This window comes from Lepisosteus oculatus, chromosome 5 (assembly GCF_040954835.1).
Source record: "Lepisosteus oculatus isolate fLepOcu1 chromosome 5, fLepOcu1.hap2, whole genome shotgun sequence".
NCBI classification, from domain to species: domain Eukaryota; kingdom Metazoa; phylum Chordata; class Actinopteri; order Semionotiformes; family Lepisosteidae; genus Lepisosteus; species Lepisosteus oculatus.
Genome location: NC_090700.1, coordinates 17685876 through 17713514, shown reverse-complemented (window position 1 = coordinate 17713514; position 27639 = coordinate 17685876). Strand labels below are relative to the sequence as shown.

Below are 27639 nucleotides of genomic sequence, written 5' to 3'. Positions count from 1 at the left end.
TCATCTTTACTCCAGAAAGGTAAACTTTTTTGCCATTTATATAAACTGCCCTGTTCAGTCAGAAGCCTCAGTATTGGTAGTGTCACCTTTTAATAATGATTAAAATTCATGTCACAGCACCTTGCTGAGGAAGATGGCAAACCTGTAAGTTATCCTTCTTGTGTATATTTTTATATATTTTGATTTTTTTATTTTTAATGTCTCTCCAGATGAAAACAGTGTGCCTAGCTGACAGGTTTTCTCACAGGGAGATGTAAAGGGAATCTTTAAGGAGTGATAATCCTCAAAATTGCGGGAAAAATATATTTTTTTCGAAAACGCAACTTTGTTTCTCAGTATCCCCTACTGTGTCTCCTGTCAGAGACAGTTATAAGAGATTCTGATGGTTAATTGTGAAGTCTGATTGTGGCTCCCTCAAGAAAGCATGACACCCGCAGCTCTGCGGCAGAGCAGTCTCTTAGGTGATTGCTCTAACTGCCTTTTAATGCTCCATTCTTTGTGCATTTCAACAAAAAAACACGAATGGATTTTATTTTCTTTTATAGATATAAAACTGAATCCACTGAGCGTTTCCCATTAAACTGCTCAAGTTTCCAAATCCGTTGGTAATCACATTTTCAATAACAGCCAGCTGAATGAACTATTTTGGAAAAGGCAGCTTGCTTCATTTTTGATATAAGTTTTTTAAATGCTTTCAAAGAATTTAGATACTCTGTCCCGTTTCGGCAGAAAGATGTGGAACTACAACTACCTCTCCCACAGGGAATTGAAAGCTAGCTAAGTCCTGAGTTCTAAATCAGCCATCCATGTACTTTTGTTTTTGAGAGAGAGATGGGTTAGACAAGCATTTTAAGCTTTTCACTGTATTTAAGCTTGAAAAGCTTATCATTAGCCTATCCTGCCACTTGTGAGTTGTCTATAATTGAAAAGTGAGATTTTGTCAAATTTTGTCAAACCTCTTTAACACAACCAATTATAAATTGCAACTAAAAGATATCAGTTTTTACAGTTGTTTCATTCCTATGGCCAACTAAGAAAGCTCGTTTAATGCTTTTCAAGTTGTGGGATACTGCTTTTTCATTTGCTATTGCTATAAATGAAGACTTTGATAGAGGTTACATTACATCATCAAAATGTAATTTCTCAACTTCCAGATGTGTAATTGTATTTGTTTCTTGCTGGTTGTGTATGTATTTCTCCATACAAAATTAAGTAAAAAGACTGGATTTAACATTTTTTATCACTGTGGATTTTGCTGACTGTGCCACATCAGTGCAGTTTGTTTTTGTTCTAACAATTCTTGCAACAATGTGTCTGCTATGTAGCAGAGTACAGCCTGCTGTCTGACTATAGTAAACATTTTTTTAAAAATGTTTACAGTTTTGTGAGACAATGGTATTTTTTGAAAAAAGAATGAGGAAATTACCTTTAAACATTAGTTGTGTTGGTAAACTGCTATTCAGAGGTATCCATTACATGTTTAAGAATAATCTGTGTTTTATTTTAATTGCAAGAGTGCCTTGCAAAAGTACTCACCTCCATGCAACAGCCTCAAATGGTTCTACATTTTGTTGTCGAATCATGACACTTTGAAATAGGACTTCCTACTTAAAATCTGTACAATAGATCTGTTGAATCTCTGCACAATCTATATAATCTTCTATAAACTGATAATGCTAAAAATGATGATGCTATGAAATACACCTTTTCAAGAAAATTATAATATTCTCAATTGAATAAGTATTAAATACCTTTTTTGGAAGCGTGTCAGGAAAAATAGATGGTACAATATACAGATAGGTCCTAGAGGAAAACTTGAGTCAGCCAAGAATCTAAAACTGGGCAGAAAATTCATGTCAGCAATGATCTGAGCAATGTGCTGCAGTGAATGTCCGTGAGTGACTCAGTTTAAGACCTGATTTGAATCTAATATAAAATGTCTGGCAAGGCTTGATGAAATCCATCCCAACAAACATGTCAGAACTGTAACAATTTTGCCAGGAAGGAACTAACATAATTGCAGCGCCCAACTGTCCACATACTGTATGTATCGAACCTACTCAGAACTATAAAAAGCGGTACTTTCTATCAAATACTGCATAGGGGGGTTAAATATGCTGAATAGTTATCCATCCATTCGCTAAAAGCTTCTTTGATTTTAGGGTCACAGGGGAACTGGAGCCTATCCTATCCTGGCAAGCAGTGGGCACAACTGTGTACAACTTGAATGGGACAGACAGGCAGGCAGACAGACAGACAGACAGGCAGGCAGGCAGACAGACAGGCAGGCAGGCAGGCAGGCAGGCAGGCAGGCAGGCACTACAATTTTTCTGCCCGTTTTTTCACAGTATTTATTAACATTTGAAATTAAGAGAATTAAAGATGTGTATGAAAAGAGGCTTTTCTTTTATCGTTTTTTCCAGAAACGAGAAAGGTGGTTTATTTGAAGATGTGAAGCATTTTTTAGGACTGAAAAAGGGCACACGATTGATTCTAAATAGAAAGTTGCATCTGTTTTTTAAATTATTATTTCCTTGTCTCCAGAATACAAATAGGTATTTAAAGAGACTTGAAAATCTGTTGGATCACTGTGTATTCTATATTATGTAGTTTCATTTTTAGCTTTTTGTTTTAGCATACGAAACATACTTGTAATGGTCTCTGGTCTCTCAGGAAATCAGACATCACTGACCCTTTTGCAGTTCAGTATAACATAGTGGGGTTCTCAGGTCTTTCACACAGGAGTTCAGCTAACTGTATCCTTTCCCTTGGGTCCTGGAGCTACACAGGGGCACTCAAGTCTGCCTGAGTTATTTCAAAACCGCTTGTATCCATTTCCTTTTTCTTTTCTCGAATGACTGCCCAGACTGCTCAGGCAGAAAAACGATGTGTCAATATCCACTTGGTGTGGGTGCATTGAAAGCTGGCCTTGTTTTTTTTTGTACACTTAACAAGCCTCGTAGTTTGAAATTGGCTTGTGTCACACTGCACAGATAAAATATTCTCAGAGTCTGCTGATCACTTAAAACAGGATTTCAACATTGCTGCTGTGTCCGTGTGACACAGTGTTTACCTCGGCACCCAGTCGCTCCCTCTAGTGCTGCTCAGGAGCACGCTGTACTTAAAAGATGACAGCAGCTGTGAAACATCCTGGAGGAGTCTGAAAATCTCTCATTAGAAATATCGCCTCTAGCTTATTAGAACTTCGTGCTGCTGCTTATCAGTGTGCCTCCGCCATCCCCAGAAGGAAGAGTACTACCCTGGCTACTTGCAACTGATAGGTTACAGCTTAATTATAGTACCCTGGGAGAAAAAAAAAATACAGTGACAGCTTTAGAAAACAAAACAGAGCACCATAGAACTGAGGGAAAGAGACATTGAGAAAACAAGTCATGCTTTTGTAAGGGCATTTCCCTTGCCTAAAGAAAAAAATTATCTTCATTGCCCTACAAAAGAGGATTCCTGCATTACAGGAGATGTACGCATTTGCTGTTCCTTCAGTGAATGTAGCAATATTATTTTATAGGGCAATGAAAATTATTTCGGTTTGCAGGTCCATGTTTATAGCAACATTGTAATGCTTGTTGTAGCCACATTATCTTAGTGGTGTTACAGTAAGTCTCCTGCTTTTTATTACCTTTTCCGCAGTATCTAATGGGTACAGAACTGCAAACAATGAAAGTACTAATTGCATCTCCGTTTACCTTGTTTGTTTATTCATCCCTTTTGCTTCTCCCCTCAATCTGTGTTTTGAAAGGCAATCACAAATTATTTAATGAGCTCTCTCCCAGTATCCTTTGGAACATGATCTTTGAAGTAGCGAGATCCTGAGTTCGCATCCGCCCACATTCTGCATCCCAACAGTGCGCGGTGGAGGGTAGAAATGATGCATAGCTGTCCCAAGTTCTCTCTCAAGCTTCTTTTTTTTCAACTTTGGAATCATTAATTGTATTCACTGTTCTGTATCATTAGAGCTGGAATCAACAGTTGCTTGATGTGTATTCAGTTGAGTCCTAGCTCATGGCTAGGTCGCCTAAGCCCAAACAGGAGGAACAAGGGACTCTAAGACGCGCTCCTTGGACATTCCCTCTGTCTCAGCTGCATGCCATTTGACATGCTGCGCTCGTTAGTCCTTCACAGAAGTGTTGAGCCCCCATAATGGAGGAGAGAGTATCCCACAGAGAACACTGCAGGTACCTGGAAGCTGACTGTTGCATCACAAGCCAAGAAAATGCTGGCCAATTGAAGCCCATACTGCCCCAGCAACACTTGGCCTATTGTGCATCCCAACCACCCATGGGAACCCTGACTTCTGATAACACACGCTAGCACATTTATAAGGATAAAGGTTTTTGTAACATGAAAGATAATGAAGGACAGTAAACTCTGAACTTGTTTGTGTTTAACTAAGAGGAACCTGTAGTACTTGAATTACACAGACATTAATAGTTGCCGTAGTCAATAGTCATTGCATAACTCAAGATTATGGAGATGATGCAGTGTTATACTATCTGTATGATTATTATGAAATCCATACTTATATACACAAGGCTATTATATATTAACTATTGTTTTTTCAATAAAAGAAAGAGGTTTTTACACCCTGTGAGAGGTGCTGTGTCTGAACCATATATCTCAGAAATGTCTTGGGGGAATGAACTGCTGCTCTCAGTCACCTGACTAGTTGCTTGAAGACAATAGCTTTGGGGAATGTTGTCCAGACACAGCTACGTTCTCAGAACCCACATTGATGTAATAGTCAGTAGCAGGCTATTTTGAAACCATTTGATTCTGTATGATTCCTTTGGCAAGAAAAGATTTAAATTATATGCCAAGACCAGGCTGACCCTAAGCATGCTGTTTGTAATCACACTGCAGTGTATTGAAATCCTAGCAGAGCTATTTCATAATGCAATGTCCACACAATAACAAAGCTTTTGTGAGAGGATATGGAGAAAGGTGTGAGAGCACGAAATTGAGAAAAATGGGTATCTGAACGGGCAGGAAGATCACCACTGATGCATGAGCAAAAGAATCCCTATTAACTGGCAGACAACTGTTAAAAAGCACAACATACTGAAAATAACAGACATACAGGCATCTACCTTTTAAAATGTATGAATTTACCCCCAAAAAATAAAATAGGGCTTTGTTAGAGGTATCAAAAATATTTCAGTTACAAAACAATTATCCAGGCCAATTTAATTTCATATACTGAAGATTGTAATGTAAAGAAATGTAGGCATGCCTTTTGCTATTTGACCTGTTACCAACATCAAAGCAACAGACAAGAGAGGTAACACTGGTTGGAGGAGCAGCACATCTTTCATTGATATCATGCAAGTCTCCCGCTGCCCTACAGATCCCCACCTTACCCTGGTGCCACTCATCAAACAGATGTCTTTCACTTGTGAGGTTCTTAAGAGTCCCAAGATTGCATTAAGAAAAGTGATGGATGTAAAGATCATCCTACTGTTTCTTGAACAATCCCACAGTATCAGTTTCAGCAGCATGGCCAGCTGGTTTCCATCTCTATCAAGCTTTTTTAAGATTTTGTAAAATGCCAACAAGTTTATGTGATGCTTAAGTAAAAGACGAGTGAAATAACACTATGATATTTAGGCATAATGTACTGGCATTGTTCCTAGGAATTAGAGAGTTTTCTCAGACCACCAGAAGGACACATTAGCGTCTTTCAAAAATCTACAACAAATGTAGCTGCATTTGCATGTACTCAAGCCAATTTACGATAGCAGTGTGCTAAAAATACCAGTCAAGTCATTGAAATGCATATTACTTAAACCTTCGACAGGCAAACTCAGCCGTCACAAACTTTTTCAGGCTCTCAATGGACACATTCTTCATATCCTGCAGTTTATCCAGCTGGTCGGAATATTTGAAATCCCAGTTGGATACCAGTATGAAAGCTCTGCCTGTCAGAAGAGATCTTTCTTTGATATATACCTTACATTCGGGTGCCTATTAATGTCAGGTCAGCGTCTACTTGTTATCAGGCAGTGTTGATGACTTTAATGTTATTCTAAATAATTCTGCAGTTTCAAGTTTGGATGCATTCTTTCATATTCTAGAAAAAGAAGTAAAGTTAAACCCTCCTAATATTAATGACAATGGCTATTACAGATGGTAGTCATTCAGATTGTAGCAGTAGATTTATGATATGCATTACCATTCTCTGAGAAAAAAAAGTTGGATCAATCATTTCTTCCTGCAGAGATTATTGACTCATGTACCTCTTGGGATAAGGTATGAAGGGGGTTTATCAGCTCAGCCTCCCATTCCTGATCAGATGGAGCATGGCTGTTTCACAATAATGTCTGATATGTGATTACCGAACACTTTTGTCTTCAGTAGAATCTTGAATTCAATTTAATATATAGAGATGTAAAAGGCAATTCTTGTGAGATAGGATTAAACACCCTATTAATTTGCCTCACTCAAAGAGAATATTACTCATCTCTAACAATTTTCAAGAAAAGATTAGCTTTTCCATTTTTAGCCCGACTTGCCAACATACAAATGCAAATGAAGTGCAATGCAAAAGTAACATAAAAGTTGTTTTTAGTTCAATTACAGGCCTACACCTGTGTACAAGCCTTCTGTGAAGAAAACTATGGTGCAATCCTCAAAATATCATAGCAAATATTTCTGATTTATAGACAAAACATGAACTCAACAAGTTAAACTGTTTAAAACTCAAGTAATGCTCTGCTTAGAACGCATGGTGCTGTGATCATTTCTGTACACAACAACATGATTGTGGGCCAGTGGTGTGTAGCACACAACTAGTGAACCAATCCATCACATAAGGGGTTATTTTGATACTGTAAATAAGAAGTAAAACTAGTCCCAAAGTGCCATGTATCAAGGTTAAAAAAGTATATTTAAAGCAGTGCCTGCTTCTTATTTCCTTTCATAAACATCTGCCATGCCTTTCCGGGTAACTGTACCTGTGCCTTTGTGTATGCTACATTAAGTCTCCTGGCTCTCTGAGACGGGAGGGTGGGATTTGATGTGCAAATACTCATTTATATTTTGGGCGAGAAGGCTGTGCAATGTGAATTGGGTAGTACTGCAGGGAATAAAAAAGAATATTGACAGCTTATTTATTTATTTAAATACTAACTCTAGTAAAAAAACATCAGTACAGACCCTGTATGTCAAATTCTGCCTTACTGTTCTGTGTAACTCCTTACTTCTCTCAGGAACAGCATCTGTTCTACAGACTCATTTCTTTAGAATGAGTCCTGGGCAGGCTCAGCACTGTAAGACAGAGTTTTTTTTAGTTGTTTTTTTCCAGTGTAATTTAAACTGCAACGAAAAAGGTTTTTCCACAGTAACAAAGGACGGATTCCCTAACTTTGACTTTTCAGTGCTGAATTTTTTAAAACAAATATCCAAAACTCTGTAGAGAATTAATGATGCTTAAGTTGGTTTTGAGATCCCTGTTTATTACTCTTTAGATTTGTTTGCTGGGTTTTGCATACCTGGGAATAATATTGCCCCATACTTTTTAATACTGTAAATATAAAGAAAACATCCAAAAGCAATTATCTCTATGTTGACTCTTCTCTATGTCTGGAGTACATAATGAAAACATGTTTCTTCAGCCACTGTTTGGATGCTTTGTTTAAAAAATGAAAAAGTATCTCTGCATTGCTGATGTGTAAAAAAAAGATGAATTTGGAAAGTGAATGGAAAAGAGCCTTTACTCATCTTGCTAGCAGGCCTGCTGGCTGCTCGATTTCTTAAGCTCTGAATAGTCAAGTCAGACATGACACAGGAAAGTTTGGTTAGAAATTCTGATTGAAATCCACAACTCCTCCTGTGTGGGGAACCACTCAGTTCTCCACTGAGCGCTCTTTCACTACTCAACCCAGCATTGCTATACCACAGTTTTGCTGTGAAATATATGATTTGGATGTTGGAGAGCACTGTAATAGGGTCTGTATTTGTTAAAAACTATTCTACTGTGTATCTCACCAGATGTCAGACCCCCTCTGTGCAGGTTTAAACACTGATTTGACAGTGTAACTCTTACTATTGGCAAGTCTGAGGGACATTTTGCCATGTGAGACAAGCTAGTTCTGGGCATGGAGACAGTGTTTTATCTGAATAACATGGGAAAACACAAAATAAGTGTTTTCTCCTCATGTGTGCCTTGAATTCATTAATGAGTCTTTCCAGAATGACAAATGATCTAGGATTGTTTCTTCTGACTTTTCTACTGCAATATTCTTTTCAGCACTGGCAGGCAAGCAGTATGTTGTTGTTTTCACTCTAACTGTACCAAATCACCATTACTGTATCTTTCCATCTTTATTGCAAATTGAATATCAAAAGAGCAAACCTAAACAAACTCCTTCTGCTTTAGCCAAATACATTGTTCTCCTCTCTGCGCTCTGACAGGTTAACACATCGTATTGTTCTCCTCTCCTTGCTTTAACCTGGCCTATTGAAGTTTTACCTTCCTTTCATTTAAACCATTGTATCAAAGGCACATTTGTTACCTAAGATCAATCCATTGCCTGTGTACTGTTTTTCCAAGTCAAATCAGTTGCAAAAGATCCCCAGATATGTGATCATGAAAAGAGTATTTCAATTTTTACTCCAGTTTGCTTGTTTTGTGAGATAAGTGCCAGGCTATATGGAAGAGGAAATCAGAACCCCCCCTCTGTCCCAAGAAAAACAAGAGGTTGCTGCATTGGGGTTAATCGTGCATAGTGGAGTGTGCTGATGTGCCCTAGAAGCCTATATTTTTACCCTGGAGCTGGGAATTTGTTATTGGGAACTGGGGTTTTTCCTTGGTCCTGAACATTTCTTCAGAACACAGTTATCACTCATTTACCTTGGATTTAGAAAATATAAGAAAGGTTTCAAATGAATCCCAATTTTGGCATTATAAAAAAGTCACCATTGTTCCTGGGCAATTTAAAAAAGTCAATTTCTGAAAGAAACCTGTATCCTAGTCCTGGTATGTAATTGTATCTTTGGATGAATTCTGTGGGTCATTAGTGGAACTAATAATGGTCCTTGGGAATTTTTTTTTTCTATTTTCAAAGGTCAGAATTGACAGGCTCTGGGATAATCTTCTATTTTTACAAACATCATTATTGTATTGTTCAGAATAACAAACTGCAGGCAGCAATATCAGCCATCTGTAGGCCAAAAATAATTGTAAAAAACAAGAACCATCCATTACCCTGGGATCAGTGTATTAAAAAAGAGGCTTGCCAAGAAATTTCTTTCTTCCCTTATGCCATTTTTTTAGATGTTCTTTTTAAATGGTCGTGTTTTGGGATTGTCATGTACTATTATTAATGTTGCCAGTCCACATTTTAGCACTTGTTTTTATCCTTATCACTTTGCAGCACATCCTGTTCTACATTTTTCTGTTTCTCCTTATTATATTGTTTATGATTGTACAGTATGTTACCGTATCAGTAAATATGGATTATGAGTAGTTTTCCTTAAGTCTTATTAGAAGGAATGGGACATTTGTGTCTCAGAAAGCTACAAATCCAATCTTTTAAAAATGCTCATTACACCTCCTGGCATTTCAGCTTTTAGCAATCTTTTAAGAAGTTATCCTTTGTGGAGTAGCTGGTAGGACAAGTAACTATGCACCAACAAATGTGTAAAATTCAGAAGGAATACAGATATAGAGATATAATGTGAATATATACTAATCCTATGTACTAAAACTAATCCATACCTGGTGATTCCTTCCACTTTTAGTAGTTCATTAGATTAATTGGTTATTTTTTACTAAATTGAAATACATACTGTCACAGACTGAGGAAGATGCTTTTTATCAGAGTTTATCAACAACATATTCTGTACTTAGTGTCCTCAGATAAACACTTTGACTCTGGTGTAGCTTATGCGTTGCATACATAGAAGACTACAGGAGCACTGAAAGTACAGTACTGTGAGCCAAGATTATGAATAGCCATGGCACAGATGCTTAAATATTAAATGAGAAAAAGTATACGACAAAAAATTAGGTTACTATGCAGTAATCCGCTTCTCATGAAGACTCTTTTAACAAAATCAAAAGAGAAGCATGCAATGATCAGTACACATTTTATCTTTTTAGAACCTCTACTTGTCCTCTACTTATGGTTTTCCATGTAAACTTAAAACACCACTGTAGTGTTCCATGATTCCTCAAGAGTAAACAGTTATTTGTTTAAGTCAAGATATATTGGATCAGTTAAATCTTTTTTTTAGAATCATAAAATTTACATCAGAATGAAAAGGGGTGTTTTTTGGCTTGTGTATTGTAAAAGTCAAATAACTGTTAAAAACTAGAGGGAAGAAAATTACCTCAGATAGATTTGTGTTTTCTACTGGCAAAGAAAAACACTATAAGTATTAAGCTAATAATAGTATTTGAGTATTTAATTTTGAATATTTCTTTATTTACTCAAATTAAGATAGTACATTTGAAATATCCAGCCCTTATTGTTGCCTCCTATAAAAGACCTCAGCTTGTAAATCTTGTAATGGATCAAATTGCTATGCAATGTAAGATTAATCAGTTTTTAATATATCTGCCAAAACATATCAGATATTTAATGGTCAAGGTTAAGGTCTTTAACCATGAATAAAATATACTAATTTATGTGCAATCAACCCCAAGGCCAAAGTTCAAAAGGAAGGTTGAGCCAATTTAGAAGACTGTTTAACCCTCGTAATAACCATTGGTGAGCTCTGCAAAGCCTTATTCTGGTGCTCATGAGATAGAAGGGATGAGACAATTTGTAGAGACAGTGGGTTCTATGAAGCGCATGAGCTATTTGTATACTTATTTGTAAGCTGAATAAGAGGAAAATGCTGGCATTGGATTGAGGCAGGGAGAATCATGTTTGATCAATTTAACTATTTGACTTTGATAATGTCCCTACAAATGATATGCATTGAGACTGCTTTGACCTGCGGTAATATCAATATGTGTCTGAGATACAAAGAAAACAGTTTTGTAAATATAGTAAATACCAGAAAATCTGGAGTGAAATAAAAGAATTTCGCAATCTCTTAATCAGATGTACTGTACTTACTAGTGTTGTCAGTTGACTGGAAATGTGTGGTCCCAACTATAGCTACATCTCACCCAAAGTGATTAACTCCCACATATGATTCAAACTTTAGTAGGCGTGAATTCTGGAAGGCACTCATTTAGGCTAGGGAGTGATACAACTGCCCAGTGTCTCTTAACATTTACTGATACCTTTCAATGAGTATTAAATGGATTTAGTTTGATGTGAGACCAAAAGCAGGTCATTGCCCATAAATTTGTGAATTATTCTGTAAGAATCTTGCTTTCAAACTTGAGGCAATGAAATGGGGGGGAAGCAAAACTACATGGCCTGAAATCTTCTTTTTTTGCAAATGCCAAAACTCATTCTAGTCTTTCCTCATACCGCATATCGTATGACCCAAGAGAGTTCATTCTCAATTTGCAATGCTGAGAAACCTCCAAATATCCATAATAAAAGGCAAATTTCTGTTAGGAAAGAAAATAAGATGTATTTCCCAATTCAAGGAACAGAAGGCGGAATACAGCATTCTTCAGCACAGACAATGAGTGCAGCTGCAGCTCTTTTTAATCATTAATATCAAAGCAGACAGCCGAACGCAAGTAGAATTTCCCAACAGTATGAAAATGAATGACTTTTTGAGGGTCATCATAAGACTAAGCATGAGAGGGCTAAACTCAACAAGGCTACAGGGGAAAGAGATAATTATTGCACTTGCCAGTGTATTTGACCACTGCATATGTTTATTTCTTACATGTTTTTTTTTGTTATGAACTGTTGTTTTTCAATACTCAGGAGCCTTATATAAACACAGAACCAAAATTTCCTCCAAGGATCAGGCTTCTTACATAGATGAAAGCGATTGTTTCCACTGTTCATTATTTATTTTTTATGAAGCACAGCTCAGCCCGTTCCTGCACAGGAACAGATAGACCTTTTGATTTTGCCTGTCAGTTTTGGTTGTGTCAGGAAAGGTGTTTGTGCAAACTCTGGCTAAGGTGAGATACGATGTTGATATAAAAAAAATAAGTACAGAAAACGTGCTGCGAGGGAATGTTCTGTTTGAATATTAGCATTACATGTGTTCAAATTCTATTGTGGTATGTAATGTTCTGAACACTATCTTGATTTTCTGATTTTCATTGAAAACCTTAAACTTTCCAGTAAATGGTTGCTTTAAAGATGGTGATAAAATTGCATTTTAAGTCCAAAGCTGTTGATATGAGCTCCTTGAAAAGAAATGTGTTTCCTGTAACTTAGGTTAAATATCAATTTAATAGTTTTTAACAGTCAAGCAAGCAGTGAAAAGCAAATTAAACAGGGAAATGTCCATAATTCATTACTAGGTCAGCATTTATTGAAAGTGTTTTCAATTTTTCTTGTCCTTGGAGGCCTCCTAAACTATCGCTGGAAACATACAGTACAGTACAGTGGCTGGGTGGACCCTAACTTTAAAACCGTATTGATGTGGCTCAGATATCTCTATGGGAGATAATTTGTTTTAAAAATACTATGTTTTAGACATTGCAGTTTTCTAAAGGCTGAAGCAGAGTAAAGGTAAACCTTACAGGATATATAGTAGAGTTGAGTATTGAACAATGTTCTAATTAGCTAACCATAAAATGTCGGATCCCCCACCACCACCACCTCAGTGTTTATTTTAAATGTAATTTAAAATGTAATAAAATAAGAATTAATTGGATAATTGTACAGTAAACTTCTCAGTAAACTACTACTTCTTCAATATCCTGCATATTATTCTTTCTCTAAGTGCCCATGGAGACATTGCATTTATTTGCAGTGCACCTGATTGATTCCTTTTCATTTAACTGGGTCAGATAGGAGCATTTCATCAGTAATTGCCAATGTTTGTTTTTTTTTTACTTTTGTTACTTCTTACACTGAGCCACATATCTTCTTATGCTATTAACTATAGACAAATAATACCCCAAATTCTGGTCTTCTGGGTAAAAAAAAACAAATGAAAAAAGCTTCAAGTTTCCCATCAAAAGGCTCAAATTCATCCTGTAAAACTCGTGGGAGTGGTTTGTGTAGTAGGAGACCTTGAAATTGCTTCTATATTTAAGCTTCTGCTTTTACCTGTATGCTTGTTTGCAAAGGTGGTTCATCAGTCTCTTTGCCTAATTGATTTCACAGTTGTATCTACCAGCATTGCTGCTGTTCTGAGCATGATGTTTTGAAAGAAACAAGCTGAAGCAAATGCTGTGTTTATACTGCATTTTGTGAATGCAGTATCATTATCTATTCAGAGCAATGCATTGGACTTTATTTATAACCTGTTCTTTATAAGTGAAACATTTGCTCTTAAAAGTAATGAACAACCCCAGTATAAATCCTATTACCTGTTGTCTCTAATGAATAACTTATGCATACTGTACATGTTTCTTTACTAAGACATCTATTAGATGTACATTAATCTTATACAGTACTATCACTCACCAAACTGTGTTTCAAAAAAGAAGTATTAATGTACAGTATGGTTTGCAGGTGACCCCTGTAATATTTTTTTGTTTTTGTAAACCTTTTTAATAAATGGTTATGGACAGGACAAAGTATTATATGTAAGGGTTAAATTTAAGGGAGAATTTCTGTTTAAATGCAGATGCCTGAATACTTCAGGGTACCATATCTTTTTGGTACTTTGGGGAAATATCTAGAACACATTGGGTCTTTATATTTAATTAGGTCTTTGTAATTTTCACTTTCTTAAGAGACAATAATTAGTAGACATTGGATGACTCCCATTTGGGCCTTGGGAAATGGCTAAAACACTGTTGGAGAAGAAGGTAATGTATTGCTTTCATAACCAGTGTTTGTAAAGTGTAAAGCTGCTTCCTCAGGCTCTGATGAACACTTATCTCAAACTGTGTAATTGTTCCTGCAGCACTCCAATTAATCCCCTCACACTCCTATATCATCTGTTTGTTCCGATTAAGAAAAGCCAAATGTGTTTATCGACCTTTATCTAGCATACAAAAAAGATAAAATGAATTTAAACAAGCTGTGGGTGGAAAATAATTTTGAGGCACTTCAGAGCTAAAGTCCATTTTTTTACACTTGTAAGAATTCTAAATGTTTTTTTTGTGTTCATGTATTGTCATGTATTCTGTACTGTGTTGGATTGGCACAGTACAGAAATCACTTAATAATATATAGTAACATCACGTGGGAGGCTCTGTATAGCTTATACAGTATGTTTAAACCCACACCTTTGTCTGTGAGTGTTTTTTTTAAAACCATTAACTACCCAGCAAGCATTATAAAAACAGTTTCATAGCTCCATGGCACCATGGGTTAACATTCGTGTACATCAGGCTTCCACATGACTTATCCAGTAGGTCCATTCAGTTATGCAAGTTGATTCCTGCATTCCAGGTGCCATTTGTTGAGCCGGAACCATGTCAGGAACTGACTGTGACCTATAGTTCCAGTCATGAGACAACTGGTCAAGCACCATCAAAGCTAGATACCCTCAAATTTTCAATAACAGCAACCTACCCTGTCCTTTCACGCTTAGAGAGATATTTAACATTTACTGTATGAAAGAGCGCTAAAATCAATTTGGCCTCTTGATTGCACTTGCTGTTGTCTTAGATATTGAAGCAGCAATCTCTATCAACATACAGAGGTGTTGATTGTGACGTACAGTAAACATCACAGTTCCAGAGAAATGTTAAATCAACATAAACTGTTTTTATTAGACCACAACAAATATCTGTGAAAGCATTCAGAGATTTAAAGTACACGACTTCAGTGATGAAAGGCCTTATATTTATGGGTTTGATTCCACCTGTGCTCTTAATTTATCTAATTATTGGCTTCAATGGACCAGTGTTCTGGAAGTAAGATGAAGACCTGCAATAATTGCTGAACTGTAATCCAATACTTGATAACACATTACTCATTTAAGTAGGAAAATAAATATCAGTGGGTGACCAGACACTAGGCTTCAAATAAAGAAACTTGTCCAAAAGTTACCTCAGAACTTGGAGTTAAAGGGTTAAAGACTCTATTTCTGTCTTTATGTTTCATTACTTTTGAGCCTTTAGTTATTCAGTCAGCTTGCTGTGAATGTGTGATCTGTAATGCAATCCCAATGGGTGGCAAATTATGTTTTAGCTAATGATTACTTGAGGGGGAAACTTGCCTCAGGAGCAAAATAGTTAGAAAGTAATGAAAAATGTCCAACTGACAGATGCCTTTGTCATACGTTTGTTCAGACAGTCAAGAGCAATGTGCAGGATGCTTAATATTATTTAACACATTTTGAGCTGAACCTATGGAAAGCCTATGTGTATTCTTACTTTTCCCTTTATACGTGGAAATATAGTTAACTCCTTCCTTTCTGTTTTTTTCTATGCAAATCAAACCTCTTCTGCAGTTTCTGCAGCCCTTGTTCAAGAAGAAACATAGATTTTATATTAGAAACATTCCTCTATACCTGCAGTGATGTGTTCTACTGCTGCCTCATACTTACAAATGCCCCATTAAACATCTATTTGATTTTGAACCAGAAACCATAAAAACAAATAAACCTGTGTATAAGAATTAAACATGTGGCATGTACATGAGTGCATTATTTCACTGACTTAAAATAGATTAAACATGTACAGATTCTGCTTGTTTCTGTATTTAAAGAGTTAAGGGTGTCTGTTCTACCATAATCTTACAATCTGTGAAGATCAACATTATTGTTTCTGGCACAATGAATACTGTATATACAGTAGGCAGTAGTATGGATATGTGTACCTACAGAGCTGAGAAGAGAAAGTCAGGTGTTGAGGGTAATGATGAAGGATCATTTGGTTGTCTAATGTGACAGTCTGCTGCAGAAATGGCAACATAATCTATTACCATTACCTCAGGTTAGTTCAAAGGGTAGATTCACACATTAAAGAGCAAGAGTAACAAGTGTTGTCCAAAATCATTAACACAGCCTGTAAACAAGAGTTTAGAACTTCCACTGCTATAATCTTTACTAAGATAACTACCAAAATCAGTTTTACAGTTTTGAATTAAGTTTGCCCTGAAAACTAGCTTACTGTATTTAACTAGATCTATTTTTCCCACTTGTTTCTGATAGGATCCATTGTGGCAACATACCTACCAATTTTCATTTTAACAAAATTTCCGCTGCTTTATATTCACATAATCCAGTTACAAATTTCCAATAATAATGCTTGTGCCGGCCTCTCTCATGAAGGGGGGCTATTTTCATTTATTAAAAAAGCCAGACCGTCCAAGAAAATGACAACAGCACAGCCTGCAGCATTATGAGGTATTGACAGGTTCTGAGTGGGAAGGCTGTTATTTTTTCTCAGAGGCATGCATCATATCAGTGGCTCGCTTTTCCAAACAACGGTAAATCTCAAATTCTTTCCCTCTTGGGCTGCAGAAACTAAAAAAGTTATCAGAAACGCCAAACCTATAGCTCAGTAGTTGCGAGTTGAAAAACATTCTTGACAGAACTAGGTTATGTTGTAGGAAACATGAAAGATCTGTAAACCATCACTTTGATTTAGTCAGCTCTTTTTTGCATACGGCTGTAGCCATTTGTTTGGTATAATAAAGGGAGGAAGCAGCAATAAATTTCGGCAGAACATTAAAACAAAATCAATAGTCTTGCTCTGCTCATTTGAAAAACAATGTTGTCTTTTATGCACAACTACTGAAAAAGTTGTCTTTCTCATAATTTGTTCTGAAGGACTTTGAGGATACTGACTTTCTTACTGTCATTTTCTGGAAACTTATAAACTACCAGAGTTTGAGATTTGAGATTTAAACAACGTTATTATACTAGATTTCTGAATCATTCATACCGAGCCCAACAATTAAACATTGTATGTATTCAACACAACATCAACCACAAAAGAGACCATGCTCAAACACAACAACAGATCTATTCAATAATTTCTGGGTAAAATATGCTTTATTCTGTGATTTCTAATATTCATTTTGCTTCAATTTATTGAATCTTATTCAATTGCATTTGTATTCTAAAAAATCATTTTTAATTGCCATTGTTTATTCTTCTCAGCCATTTCACTGTAATACAGTGGTGTGTCATTATTGTGTATAATTATAATGATGTGTTTATTCCTTCATTGTGAAGTAGATATCAAGCAGTTTGTTTGCTGCTACATGTTAGTGGCATGTTTAGTAATGAATATGCTGATCTTGCCTTGGATTTTTGTCATTTTTTTTCCATTTTATTGCAACTGACTCAATCACATTTAAAATGTGGTTACTTAGAAACTTCTGAAACACATGGGTTTGCCCTGAAATGTTTTGTCTTTGGATCAGCTGTTCCTTAACCTGTTGTCACCAGGTATAAAATTAAATTGGATTCTGACATGGCTCAATATGGTGGACACCAGCGGCTTGACCACAACACGGACTTCCTTACCGAACCTGTTCCATTCAACAACCGTCAAAACTCATTGCTGGTAAGTTCATGTTTTCCCACAACAAAAAACAAACAGAGCAGCTCTTGATTATTGTTTTATTAATGATTTTAATGTTTTTTGTCTTTACTAAGGATAAACATCTCAACAGAATCGAGAGGATTGGCTGCGTAACCCATAAACACTTTGTACTCTTTAGCTCTGTACCAAAATACTTTTAATGTTCTTCATTAATGTTATTCTTCTCCAGACCTTTGTTCACTCAGTATAATCTGCATTAACTTACAGTATGTGAGAGCACTGTGAAGGCTACGTCTCAAACATCCATCAGGAAACTAAAAGCTGTTATTGACCACAGATTTCTGCTTGAGAAGAAGCTTGTCATAAGAGATCACAGCTCAGGGGTTTGCATTTGTTTTAGTTTAGCTGAATACTGTTTAACAGCTAACGCAAAGAAGGCAAATGGTGCATGTTTTTAATTTTGGTGTTTACTTTCATTAGAATTTTCTTTCAAATATGGAAACATATTCCTTACTCTTAATCATGGTTACAATCTATGGGTGAGGGAGAAAGATGAAATGATTGTTATCTAATGTCAATATCTAACTACCCCGTCTTTTATATCTATCCATTTCCTATCCACTTTATCCAGTTCAGGGTTGCAGGATAGCTGGAGTTTATCCTGGCAAGGGCACTGTCATGCCCCACACTCTCCCTCGCAAACGCCGTTGCATTCCCAAACCCACTGTTTCACAATCTCATTCCTAATTGAACCTATCACATTCCCACATACACCAGATTCCACAAATTCTCATTCCCAAACCAATTATCCAATGGCATCCCTTTCCTTTCAGTATTTAAAGTTCTCTCACACACCAACCCTTGCTCACTATTGAGAAGCTTCCAGTAGAACTCTCTTGTGTGTGTTTCACAACCTTTTGACTGATTTCCTGGTACCTAATTTTTTTCCTGCCTTTTGACCACGCATTTTGGATTTTGTTTTTGGATTGTCTTTTTGGATTTCCCTCGTTACCGGACTCTTTGCCTCCCTATTTGACCAAGCCCCTGGATTACGTCTTTTGGATTGTCCCTGTGCTACTCCTCATTCTGCGATATTCACGGTTACACATAAGGATCCTCCTATTCTACCAATTGGTTTCCTGACAGGCACAAGGCAGGAAACACACCGAATGCGACACGAGTCCAGGGCAGACACAGACACACACACACACTCACACCAGGGTCATTTTTCCCAGAAGTCAATTAACCTACTTGTACCATTATGTCTATGGTCTGTAGGTGAAAACCCATGCAAACACAGAAAAACCATACAAAAGCCACGCAGATAGCACCCCAGGTCTAGAATCGTTGCAAGGAAACAATACTAACCTCTGAGCAATTGTATCACCTCACCTCTTTTACATATTGAATGTAATATTGGAGAACTGTTGAGCCCTGCAAGCCTTACCTGACTGTTTTATCACACGGCTTTCACTGGGACGTCACAGTTACCATTGATTTTATTTTTCCTGGCTGGCTACACGGGTCAGAACAGGCACATCCTACATATGTCCATGTTATGCATACATGCCTAACACAAAATGGCATGATCCCATGCTGCAGCAGAGAGAAATGCTGCCTGCGTTTCTTTTCAGCACAGAATATGCGAATGGAATGGACTCCATTAACAAGAGAGTACTGTAATGTTCCTTTTTTGGTTGCATTGCTTTTCAAGCTAATATCCACATTAGACAACCGAGAGGGAAGAAATGACCAAGTAATTTCATGAGCTATTCCTATAAACTCTAAAGGAATGCAAACGGGCTTCCCCGACTAGAGCCACGCATTTCCATCAGCGCAGACTGCATAGCTTTTTCAAAGCCTGCAACACTTTCATTTGCCAGCCTATTTCAAAGACTCTAGCGTGGCCAAAGGTGCGCGGCTCACAATTTAAACTTCCATTTCTAATCTATTATATCTGCAATCGCCGAGGCCCTCTAAGCCTTCTGAGCTTGCATTTAGCAGGGAAAACACAGCCAGGCGGGTCATAAATAAACTCCTTGAGCCTCGTATTGTTATTGATTTCTGGTAGCTGCACGTTTATGGAATAATAAATGTGTCGTTTATTTCTTTTCACATTGATAGATAACACTGCCTCCTCTGTGCCTCCGAACATGAAATACAAGCCGACACCTTCTTGTCTAGCTCTCACGTCGCCTCACTATTTAAGCTGCTTTATTTCTTGTCTTCCAGGCTTCTGCTTCCCTAAGTTGCTGTCTTTTCTAACATGTCCTCCTAAGGATGATTTAAATGAAGGTTATTTTTTTTCTAGTCTGGCATGTTTCGTAACTTAATTTGAAAATTGTTCATGGGAACTTAGTATTCTCTTAGTATTCAGTAAACTGAATATTTACAGTGTGGCAAAATGAACCTGAAACAAAATGTATTCCTTTTCAGATTTTGATGATTCTGAAACTTTGTAAAAGTAACTGTCTTACCTCTAATCAGAAAAAAAGTGCTGTTTTCATGTCTTAGTGTCATTATCTCAGTATGTAAACTGAAACTCTGACCTTTATACACTACAGCTGAGACATTTTCTGTTTTAAGGTAGTCAAATTTAATCCAGAAAAACAGAATCTGCAACACCACGCAAGAGCAAAAGTTGCTAGTATAATTTTTATGTTGTAAAATACTCACAGGGAAGTGCAGTGGTTAGCACTGTTGCCTCACAGTGCTGGGGCCCTTGGTTCAATTCCCAGGCTGCTGTCTGTGTGGAGTTTGTAAGCTTTCCTCATATTCACATGGGTTTCCTCTTTGTACTCTGGTTTCCCCCCACAGTCCAAAGACATACTGGTACAGTAGTTTAATTGGCTTCTGAGCAAATTGGCTCTGGTGTGAGTGTGTTTTTCTCTGTGTTTGCCATGCAACGGACTGGCGTCCTGTCCAGGGTGTCCAGGCCTCTGAGACGCAGTAATAAATAAAGTGGTTTGAAAATGGGTGGTTTGAAAATTAATGGTTTAGTTATTCCACTAAAATAATATTTAATAGTCTATTTTCTGCTTGTTAATCCAGTGCAAACAATGATTGTATACTGGAATATAATCTACCCTATCAACAAATAGGAATTGGAATTGTTTCCACACAAACAATTGGATGAAGCCATTAGAGGAGTACCAAATCACATTACATGGCAACACTAAATGCCAAGGACAAGTATTTCCTACAACCTTTTATGTTCTGTTAGGCCTTTAAAAAAGTACTAAGCAGTGCAGTGCTTGTCACATAAAGTACTCTATCATAATTAACATAATTACCATACTGTAATTAAACATTATTTATATTGATTTCTTTTGAATGACAAGTTATGAATTAAATTGTCCATGATAACAGGACTGGGATGTACTGAAACCTCTTTGTTTCAAATCATAGACCTTAACTCAAATAGGCATTTCTGCTATACTTGATTTTCTATGCTACAGTATACTATAGAGGGGTGGGCTGAACCATACAGAACCAAAAGTACATAGATTTGCTTCACCATATGAAAATGTAGGGCCCAATCAATAAAAGTTCATTTTTTATCCAAAATCATGTTATTTTTGTCCTCCTAAACAGCGATACCGCCACACAACATATCTGCAATTCCTATAACCAGCCCCACTGCATTGTGCTAATGGGTTAGTTTGGAAGCAACCCGTAGAACAGTGAGACAATTTAATCAGACGGCTGTGAGGTTTCCTTGGAGAGGAGATAGTCAGTTGTTTTCTTCGGAGACTCATTTTCTGTGTATCCCTGTAGATTTTGTTGCTTTGAGGTGTATACAGTCTTGTGGCAAATAAGCTCATGGAGAGGCAGTGAAGAAGCAGGCCAGAGGAGTTTTTAAGCAGGTGAAGCCTTTATGTAAAGAAAATTGGCCCGATAGTAGAAAAACGTCAGGGAAGAGCTCTTCACTTGTTTTATTTGGAGGAATAAAACTCACTAGGTACTGTATGAAATTCATATGTTTTATAAACAACGTGATTTTATATGTTCAAATAGCATGTTTTTTAGGCAAAATATGGCATCTGCATAACATCATGAATCAATGGCAGTGTGACAGTATACCATTATGCAGTCAAAGAATTAAGTGGACTCCAATTAACTGGAGTTTGAATTTGGCTTAGACAAACAAGTTTCTTTCAGACACACCAGCACATTCAGAACCTACAGTATTTCACTTCTTATTTAGCACATATGAATTGTCCTCAGTAAATTGTTAACCATGAGCTATAATGATTTACATCTCAATAGATAATATTGGATATTGTCCGTATGGAAAATAAAGAATCAGGCAGATAAAATATAGTAGAAAACAGAAAATATGTAAAAAAAATACTGCACACCATTCTTCTTTATTATTAATGCAGTGATTGGAATGAAGGCCATTTTTTATTATTTCCTGTTGATGCCCTGTTCTTTGGACTGTCATTCTGCAAAATGCTTATACTTGACTGCTATTAAACTTATGCCTGCTGCAAAAATGACAGACATTACAGTATATGTTTTAATTAGCCAAATGTTTGGTGCAAATGTTTTCTATTCTGTGCTGTGTAATACATTGGAATCCAACCTCTAAATGCCTCTTATAGGCCAATTAGTCCTTAAAGTATGGTAAAGAGGGTTTTCATCAGGGTTTAAATCTAGTGTACAGCTGAATGTTCTGGCAGCCAACAGCCCTGTTAATGGAAAGACCTGAAGACCCTGAAACTGTTAAACATCTTTAAAGCTATCAATGATGAAAAAGTGCTGACACTTTAAATGACTGTAAAGCCACATGAGTTATGCCTTTACATTGTTATGCCCCTCTTTTGTGCTCTAATGTGTTGACCAATTTTATAAGCCACAATCTGCAAATGTACTATTCCCAGTGCTCAACCCACAGTATTATGATAAGGATCACTGTATAAAATGTTCACAAGAAGAAGAATTAAGTGTGTACCATGTATGTTTATTGTTGAGGATTTATTTCTTTTTTGGTTGCAAATCTTGTTGTGTGGCAAGATGCTTTACACTTGTTTTTATGACACACATGAAAAGGAATACAAATATGATGAAGTAAAAACAGAATTCAGAGATAATGAAATGAAAATGGAGCAAAGGCAAAACGAGGTTATAAGACCTTTCCTAGAGCCTAGCAAATTGTATTATTCATGACCATATACCTAGACTTTTGTAATATTAAATGGCTTGGTTTATTAATGACTAGAGCAATAGTTTTAATGCAGCAAGGTGGTGAGTAATTTAAATGTCTAGGGTCTGAAGCAGTTATGGAGTGTGATTGAACTGTATGCTGTAAAGTCAGCTGCTGTTAAGTCAGTGAAATCATGATTTTAGACTTGTAGCCTGTAGGGTGGCCTACAATAATGCCAGCTAACAAATCTATGTCTTATGTTTTTGTATGTTTTTCATTGGTAAGTATTTTCAAGATCATGGAACTTCATCTGCAAAAGAAATTTTAAATAAAAAGGTTTATATCACAGAAGCTACTGTACATAAAGTATTTCATTGTTTGGGTAGTGTTATGACCCCAAGTGTCTAGGGATAAAGGGATGTAACATTTAAGATAATTTTTGGAAGCAGGTGGGTTCTGGTGAGGGACTAGAAAGCGTGATAACAAGGGTGGGTGCAAAAGTGATGATTTTAAGTTGAATAAGTGACTGGTAAGACACGATAACACACAGGGTAAGGGAACTAGAGTGGTGCCAAAGAAAAGAAAATAACAAACAAAATGGAGCTGGCTAGGAAAGTGAGTTAAAGCTAACCTGACTACAAAAAAACCCCAAAACACACGTTCTTTGGCGTCTTCAAATACCCTAGCTAACTTCCACTGGCTATCCAAAACCATACAAGACAAACGGCACTCACCCGTATTAAACTAGTGTTACTAATACAAAATCAACTAAGTGTGTAGAATGTTCCCAACAACCTAAACTAATCTTATAGTTACTTATAACCAAATCAGTGCTTAGAAGGATTTTGAATACTTGTGTCAGGTTTCTTAGTCGTCTCCGTTCAAGTCTAAAGACAAAACAACAAATGCTATTGTTTGCTATATTTATGTATTCCCTTGTTATATGCTCTCAGAATATATAATATATACTGTACAGGACAGAAAAGGGGAATTTAAAAAATATGTTGGATATATACTGTGGATTACACCTGTCCCAGGCTTTTAAAACAGTCCAGAATTAATCACAATATTATTGTTTATCACAGATTACTATGGCTGTCCATACTTCTTGATCTTTGAAATGAATACAGCCCTCAAAATTTAATTTAGCTTTTGCCCAAGCAAAATTAAATTAAATTGACTGCAGCTTCTGAAAAAAATGAATAGACTTTTGGCTGTAACAAGAGCTTAGTGAAATTGCGTTCTTTTTATCAAAGTAATAGACGCTCCCTGAAAACTTCTTTAATATGAAGTTACACATAAAAATGTTATTTTCAAACTCCTGTACCTTCTGTGAGCATTTGCCTTCATAGCGCAGATTGATTTATCAAGACACGTCTTTGTGTATGGTCAGAGCTTTCCTTTAAAACCAAACTGGATTTCTTCACCCAGATTCTATGATTTACACTTGACTTCAGACAGTGTGCAAATTTAAGATGTATTTTTGGACATTTTAAAAAGTGTCTTCTGCATCCCTCTTCTATTGATTAGTGGTTCAAGTTTGCATTATGGTGGCACTTAAGTGGTATCTTAGCTGCAACTGCTAATTTATTTGTATCAGTTCAAGGTATTTCCACAAGTGTGGAAAGTGTGCAAGTGTGGAAAATTCACTGTTTTGTCTCTGATAACAGGAAGCTGGAAGGACACTAGCAATACTGAACATCCCTTCACTCTTGAAGTATATGGATTATAACTTACTTGACACAGAGAAAAAGATCTTTTCGAAACTTGAGATAGAAATGGCATGGAAATTATATGAACCAAGAGGAAAACGGATAGCTTTGTCATGCTTTGATAGTGGTGGGTGGGTGTTGTGAAGTAAACTGCCAAAATGCAGAACACAAAAGGAATTTAGAGTAGCCAGTCAAAGTTAACCAGCTTGTAGTTAGAATGTGGGAGGTAATCCACTCAAACACGGAAGGAACATTCAATTTCCATATACGCATCCACAGGACCCCGGAGCTGTGAAGCATCAGCATTAACCACAACTCAACATATAGTGAGCGGCAAAGATCTTTTAAACCCGTGATTAAAAAATGTTTACAGGGATGAAGCTTGGTACAGTAGCTCTTCATTATCCCCTTTTCTTTAGAAATACCAAACAGGTAGAACAATGAAAAAGAAAGCAGCTGCAAAAACTAATCTGAGATACGAGAGCAAATACATTTAGCTGTTCCATAGGAGACCAGGTCCAGTGCAAGAATACTGTAAGTTAAATAAGAGAAGCTACAGCAACCCTTTCCTTTTTTTGCACATTGGAATGTTGTTCAGAGCTTAAGTCTGAAGTTATTCATTTTTGTGTTGCATCTTTGTTGTTGATCTGTGGAGTACAAGTGCATGTATTTACTGTACAATGATGAATATGTCCTTTGGGCTTTTAAATGCTACATTTACATTTATAGTCATTTCTTGCCGCAAATTAACAATGTCGTACGCCACTGTACCCAATGTAACTGCCGATTCACAATGAGTTATTGTAGGTCTTTACAAATGCAGAGAAAAAGTCTGCTATTGTAATTGTGCCTCATTTTCTGTGTGGTGTCATACAGTAAGTTCATAGACATAAATTTAAACATATTATCGGACAACAGTGCAGTAGGAATTATTCAAAATGTTACACAATTTTCTCTAGAAGCTATTCATTAAAGAAGATTGAATTATTAAGGTATTAATTTGTATTTAGTGGTAGAAGGGACAACTGCAGCAATGTGACACTTTGCTAAGAAGCTTCTGAAAATTTACACATTCGCCTCCAGTTTTTAATCATTTTTAATAGATTGTTTACTTTGAGCTTTGCAATTGGTTTTATTAGGTAAAAACATCTGTTATTTGGAACACTGTGTCTTCTTTGCATGAAAACAATTTTCATCTTTTAAAAACCCTTAATTTAAAATTCTCTTTTTTCATTTTATTTCCTTTTTATACATCCAACCATTTTTTTCCTGTCATCTGCTTACGATCTGCTTAATGGGAAGTTTACTTTACAACTACACTGGTTAATCTCTATGCCATTAACTAAGAGGAAAAACACCTCAAGAATTCACTCCTGATCTGCTTCCATTTCTGTCAATTAATACATTTTAAAACTTCACTTGAAAAAGCAGCCTCTTCAGAAGAAAACCTTAATATGACATGAAATTAATAATTAAGCCATGGTACAGGAACAATAACATGCCCTGTTCTATAAGACTTCAGCTAAGACTTAAATACAGTTTCTTTCAAGGTTGTTTTAAAGTTTTAATGGGCTATAACATTTCACCCACCACTTTTTTATGGATCCAGGAGGATAATATAATATAAACTGTTTTTTGTGCATCACTACAACAGCTGTAATGAAAAACACTCACCTTTGGCTAGTGATAAAGCTTTGCTGTTTCCATATTCATTGCATGAAAATGTTTTATTTTCAATCCTGCACTGACTAGCAGACCATACCAAAAGAATACCCAGGATTAAATTTTGTTAGAAAAATAGCAATATCCTGTGTTTGAGACAACCATACCCTTTTGAAAACAGTACTGTAGGTCAGTAAATGAGACACACAAAGACTTAGTGTACCGGGTTTGATTATAAAAGAAAAGTAGACATAGAACATCAAATCGGTTAAACAAAATTTCCATTCTTTTAGGGGAAGAAAACTGTTGGCACCTGATTTCAAAGAGTGCTATTGTGTTATTACTACCCCATTTTCAGGGCAGTGGCTGCACACAGGATCACAGTATCTGTATCTCAATTTAAGACAAAAGCAAAGCAAAGCAAAACCTAGCTCATTTGAGCTCTTAGGTGATGATCTGATCCCTTAATTCAGGAACTTGCTACAATTATTTGCATTACTATGCATTATCAGCACAGAGTCTCCCATTCAAATTCTGACATCTCAGTTCAGTATGTCTGGCCCAAACATCTATAGTGTACAGTTAGATGATAGTTCTTGTGAGTGTGCTTTTGAACACAGCTTGGGAGCCCCAGGTCATTTTATTCTGAATCACTCCTCATCTCTGTAGAGGTTTGAAAGCAATATGAATTCTCTAGCTGCTAATAGTAACACACTGTCCTACTTGGCATCAAAGTCATGGCCAATTTAAAGCAAAACCTGGAGCTAGCTGCCATGCTGGGGAAATAGAGACCTATTTTTTGTGATTATGCTCTTCACCACTTATTTAACAGATGTGAAACTTCAGCATTTGTATGTGATCCTGGGGATTTTATGAGAGGCAATTGATTTTTGTGGTACAGTGGCGTAGGATGCCTGTTTCCTGCCTTGATCTTATAGCTGAAATCTCTTCCCCAAGAGGGCACTGAATTGTATTTTAAACTGTATGTTCCATTGTTTATTTAATTTTATTTTGTTGCACTGTCAAAACCATGAAGGGCTCTGGTAATTTTAAGCTGTGGCATGTGATGGTAAATGCTCTGTACTGTTGCCGAGTACTGTTGTACTGTTGAGTGATGAGAGTGAGGGTAAACCAGGACACAGCAAGGTAAATCCATGGTGGCATTATGAGAAGAATACCAAATTCAATACCAGTACATGTTTGTCATTTTCATACTTATTATCAGATCCGTCTAGTTCCAATCTGTTGATTTGATATTTGATAATGCACTTTTAAACATCTCTCGAATGAATGTAATGAATGCTCCATTTTCACTTAGCTTTCAATAGGTTTGTACAATTTAGGAATATCCTTCATTCTCCTCTCTCTTCACAGCCTCCTAGCATTCAGCATGACTTAGTGGCCACCTAAAACCACCTCCAATATCTTCAGGTCTCACAATTATCTACTCAAAATCCTTAAGCCCCACTAAAACCCAGTACACTGAGGTTTGGGACCTTCCTCAATTTCATATTCTACTCTTATTTCTACTCTCTACTCTGTTTATCCTTTTATTACGGTTCCCAGCATCCTCTCTGGTTCAGATCCAACACATTCTGTGCCTTCAGCCC

At 36.6% G+C, this 27639-nt stretch overlaps 1 protein-coding gene across 1 annotated transcript in view; it reads left to right on the top strand.

Annotated features, from left to right (window-relative positions):
- Positions 1 to 27639, top strand: part of gbe1a (glucan (1,4-alpha-), branching enzyme 1a) — a 379113-nt gene that overhangs the window by 328502 nt on the left and 22972 nt on the right. The window contains exon 15 of the mRNA XM_015341997.2: positions 17410 to 17527. Coding sequence (XP_015197483.1) covers positions 17410 to 17527 — 118 coding nt within the window. The remainder of the gene's footprint in view (positions 1 to 17409; positions 17528 to 27639) is intronic.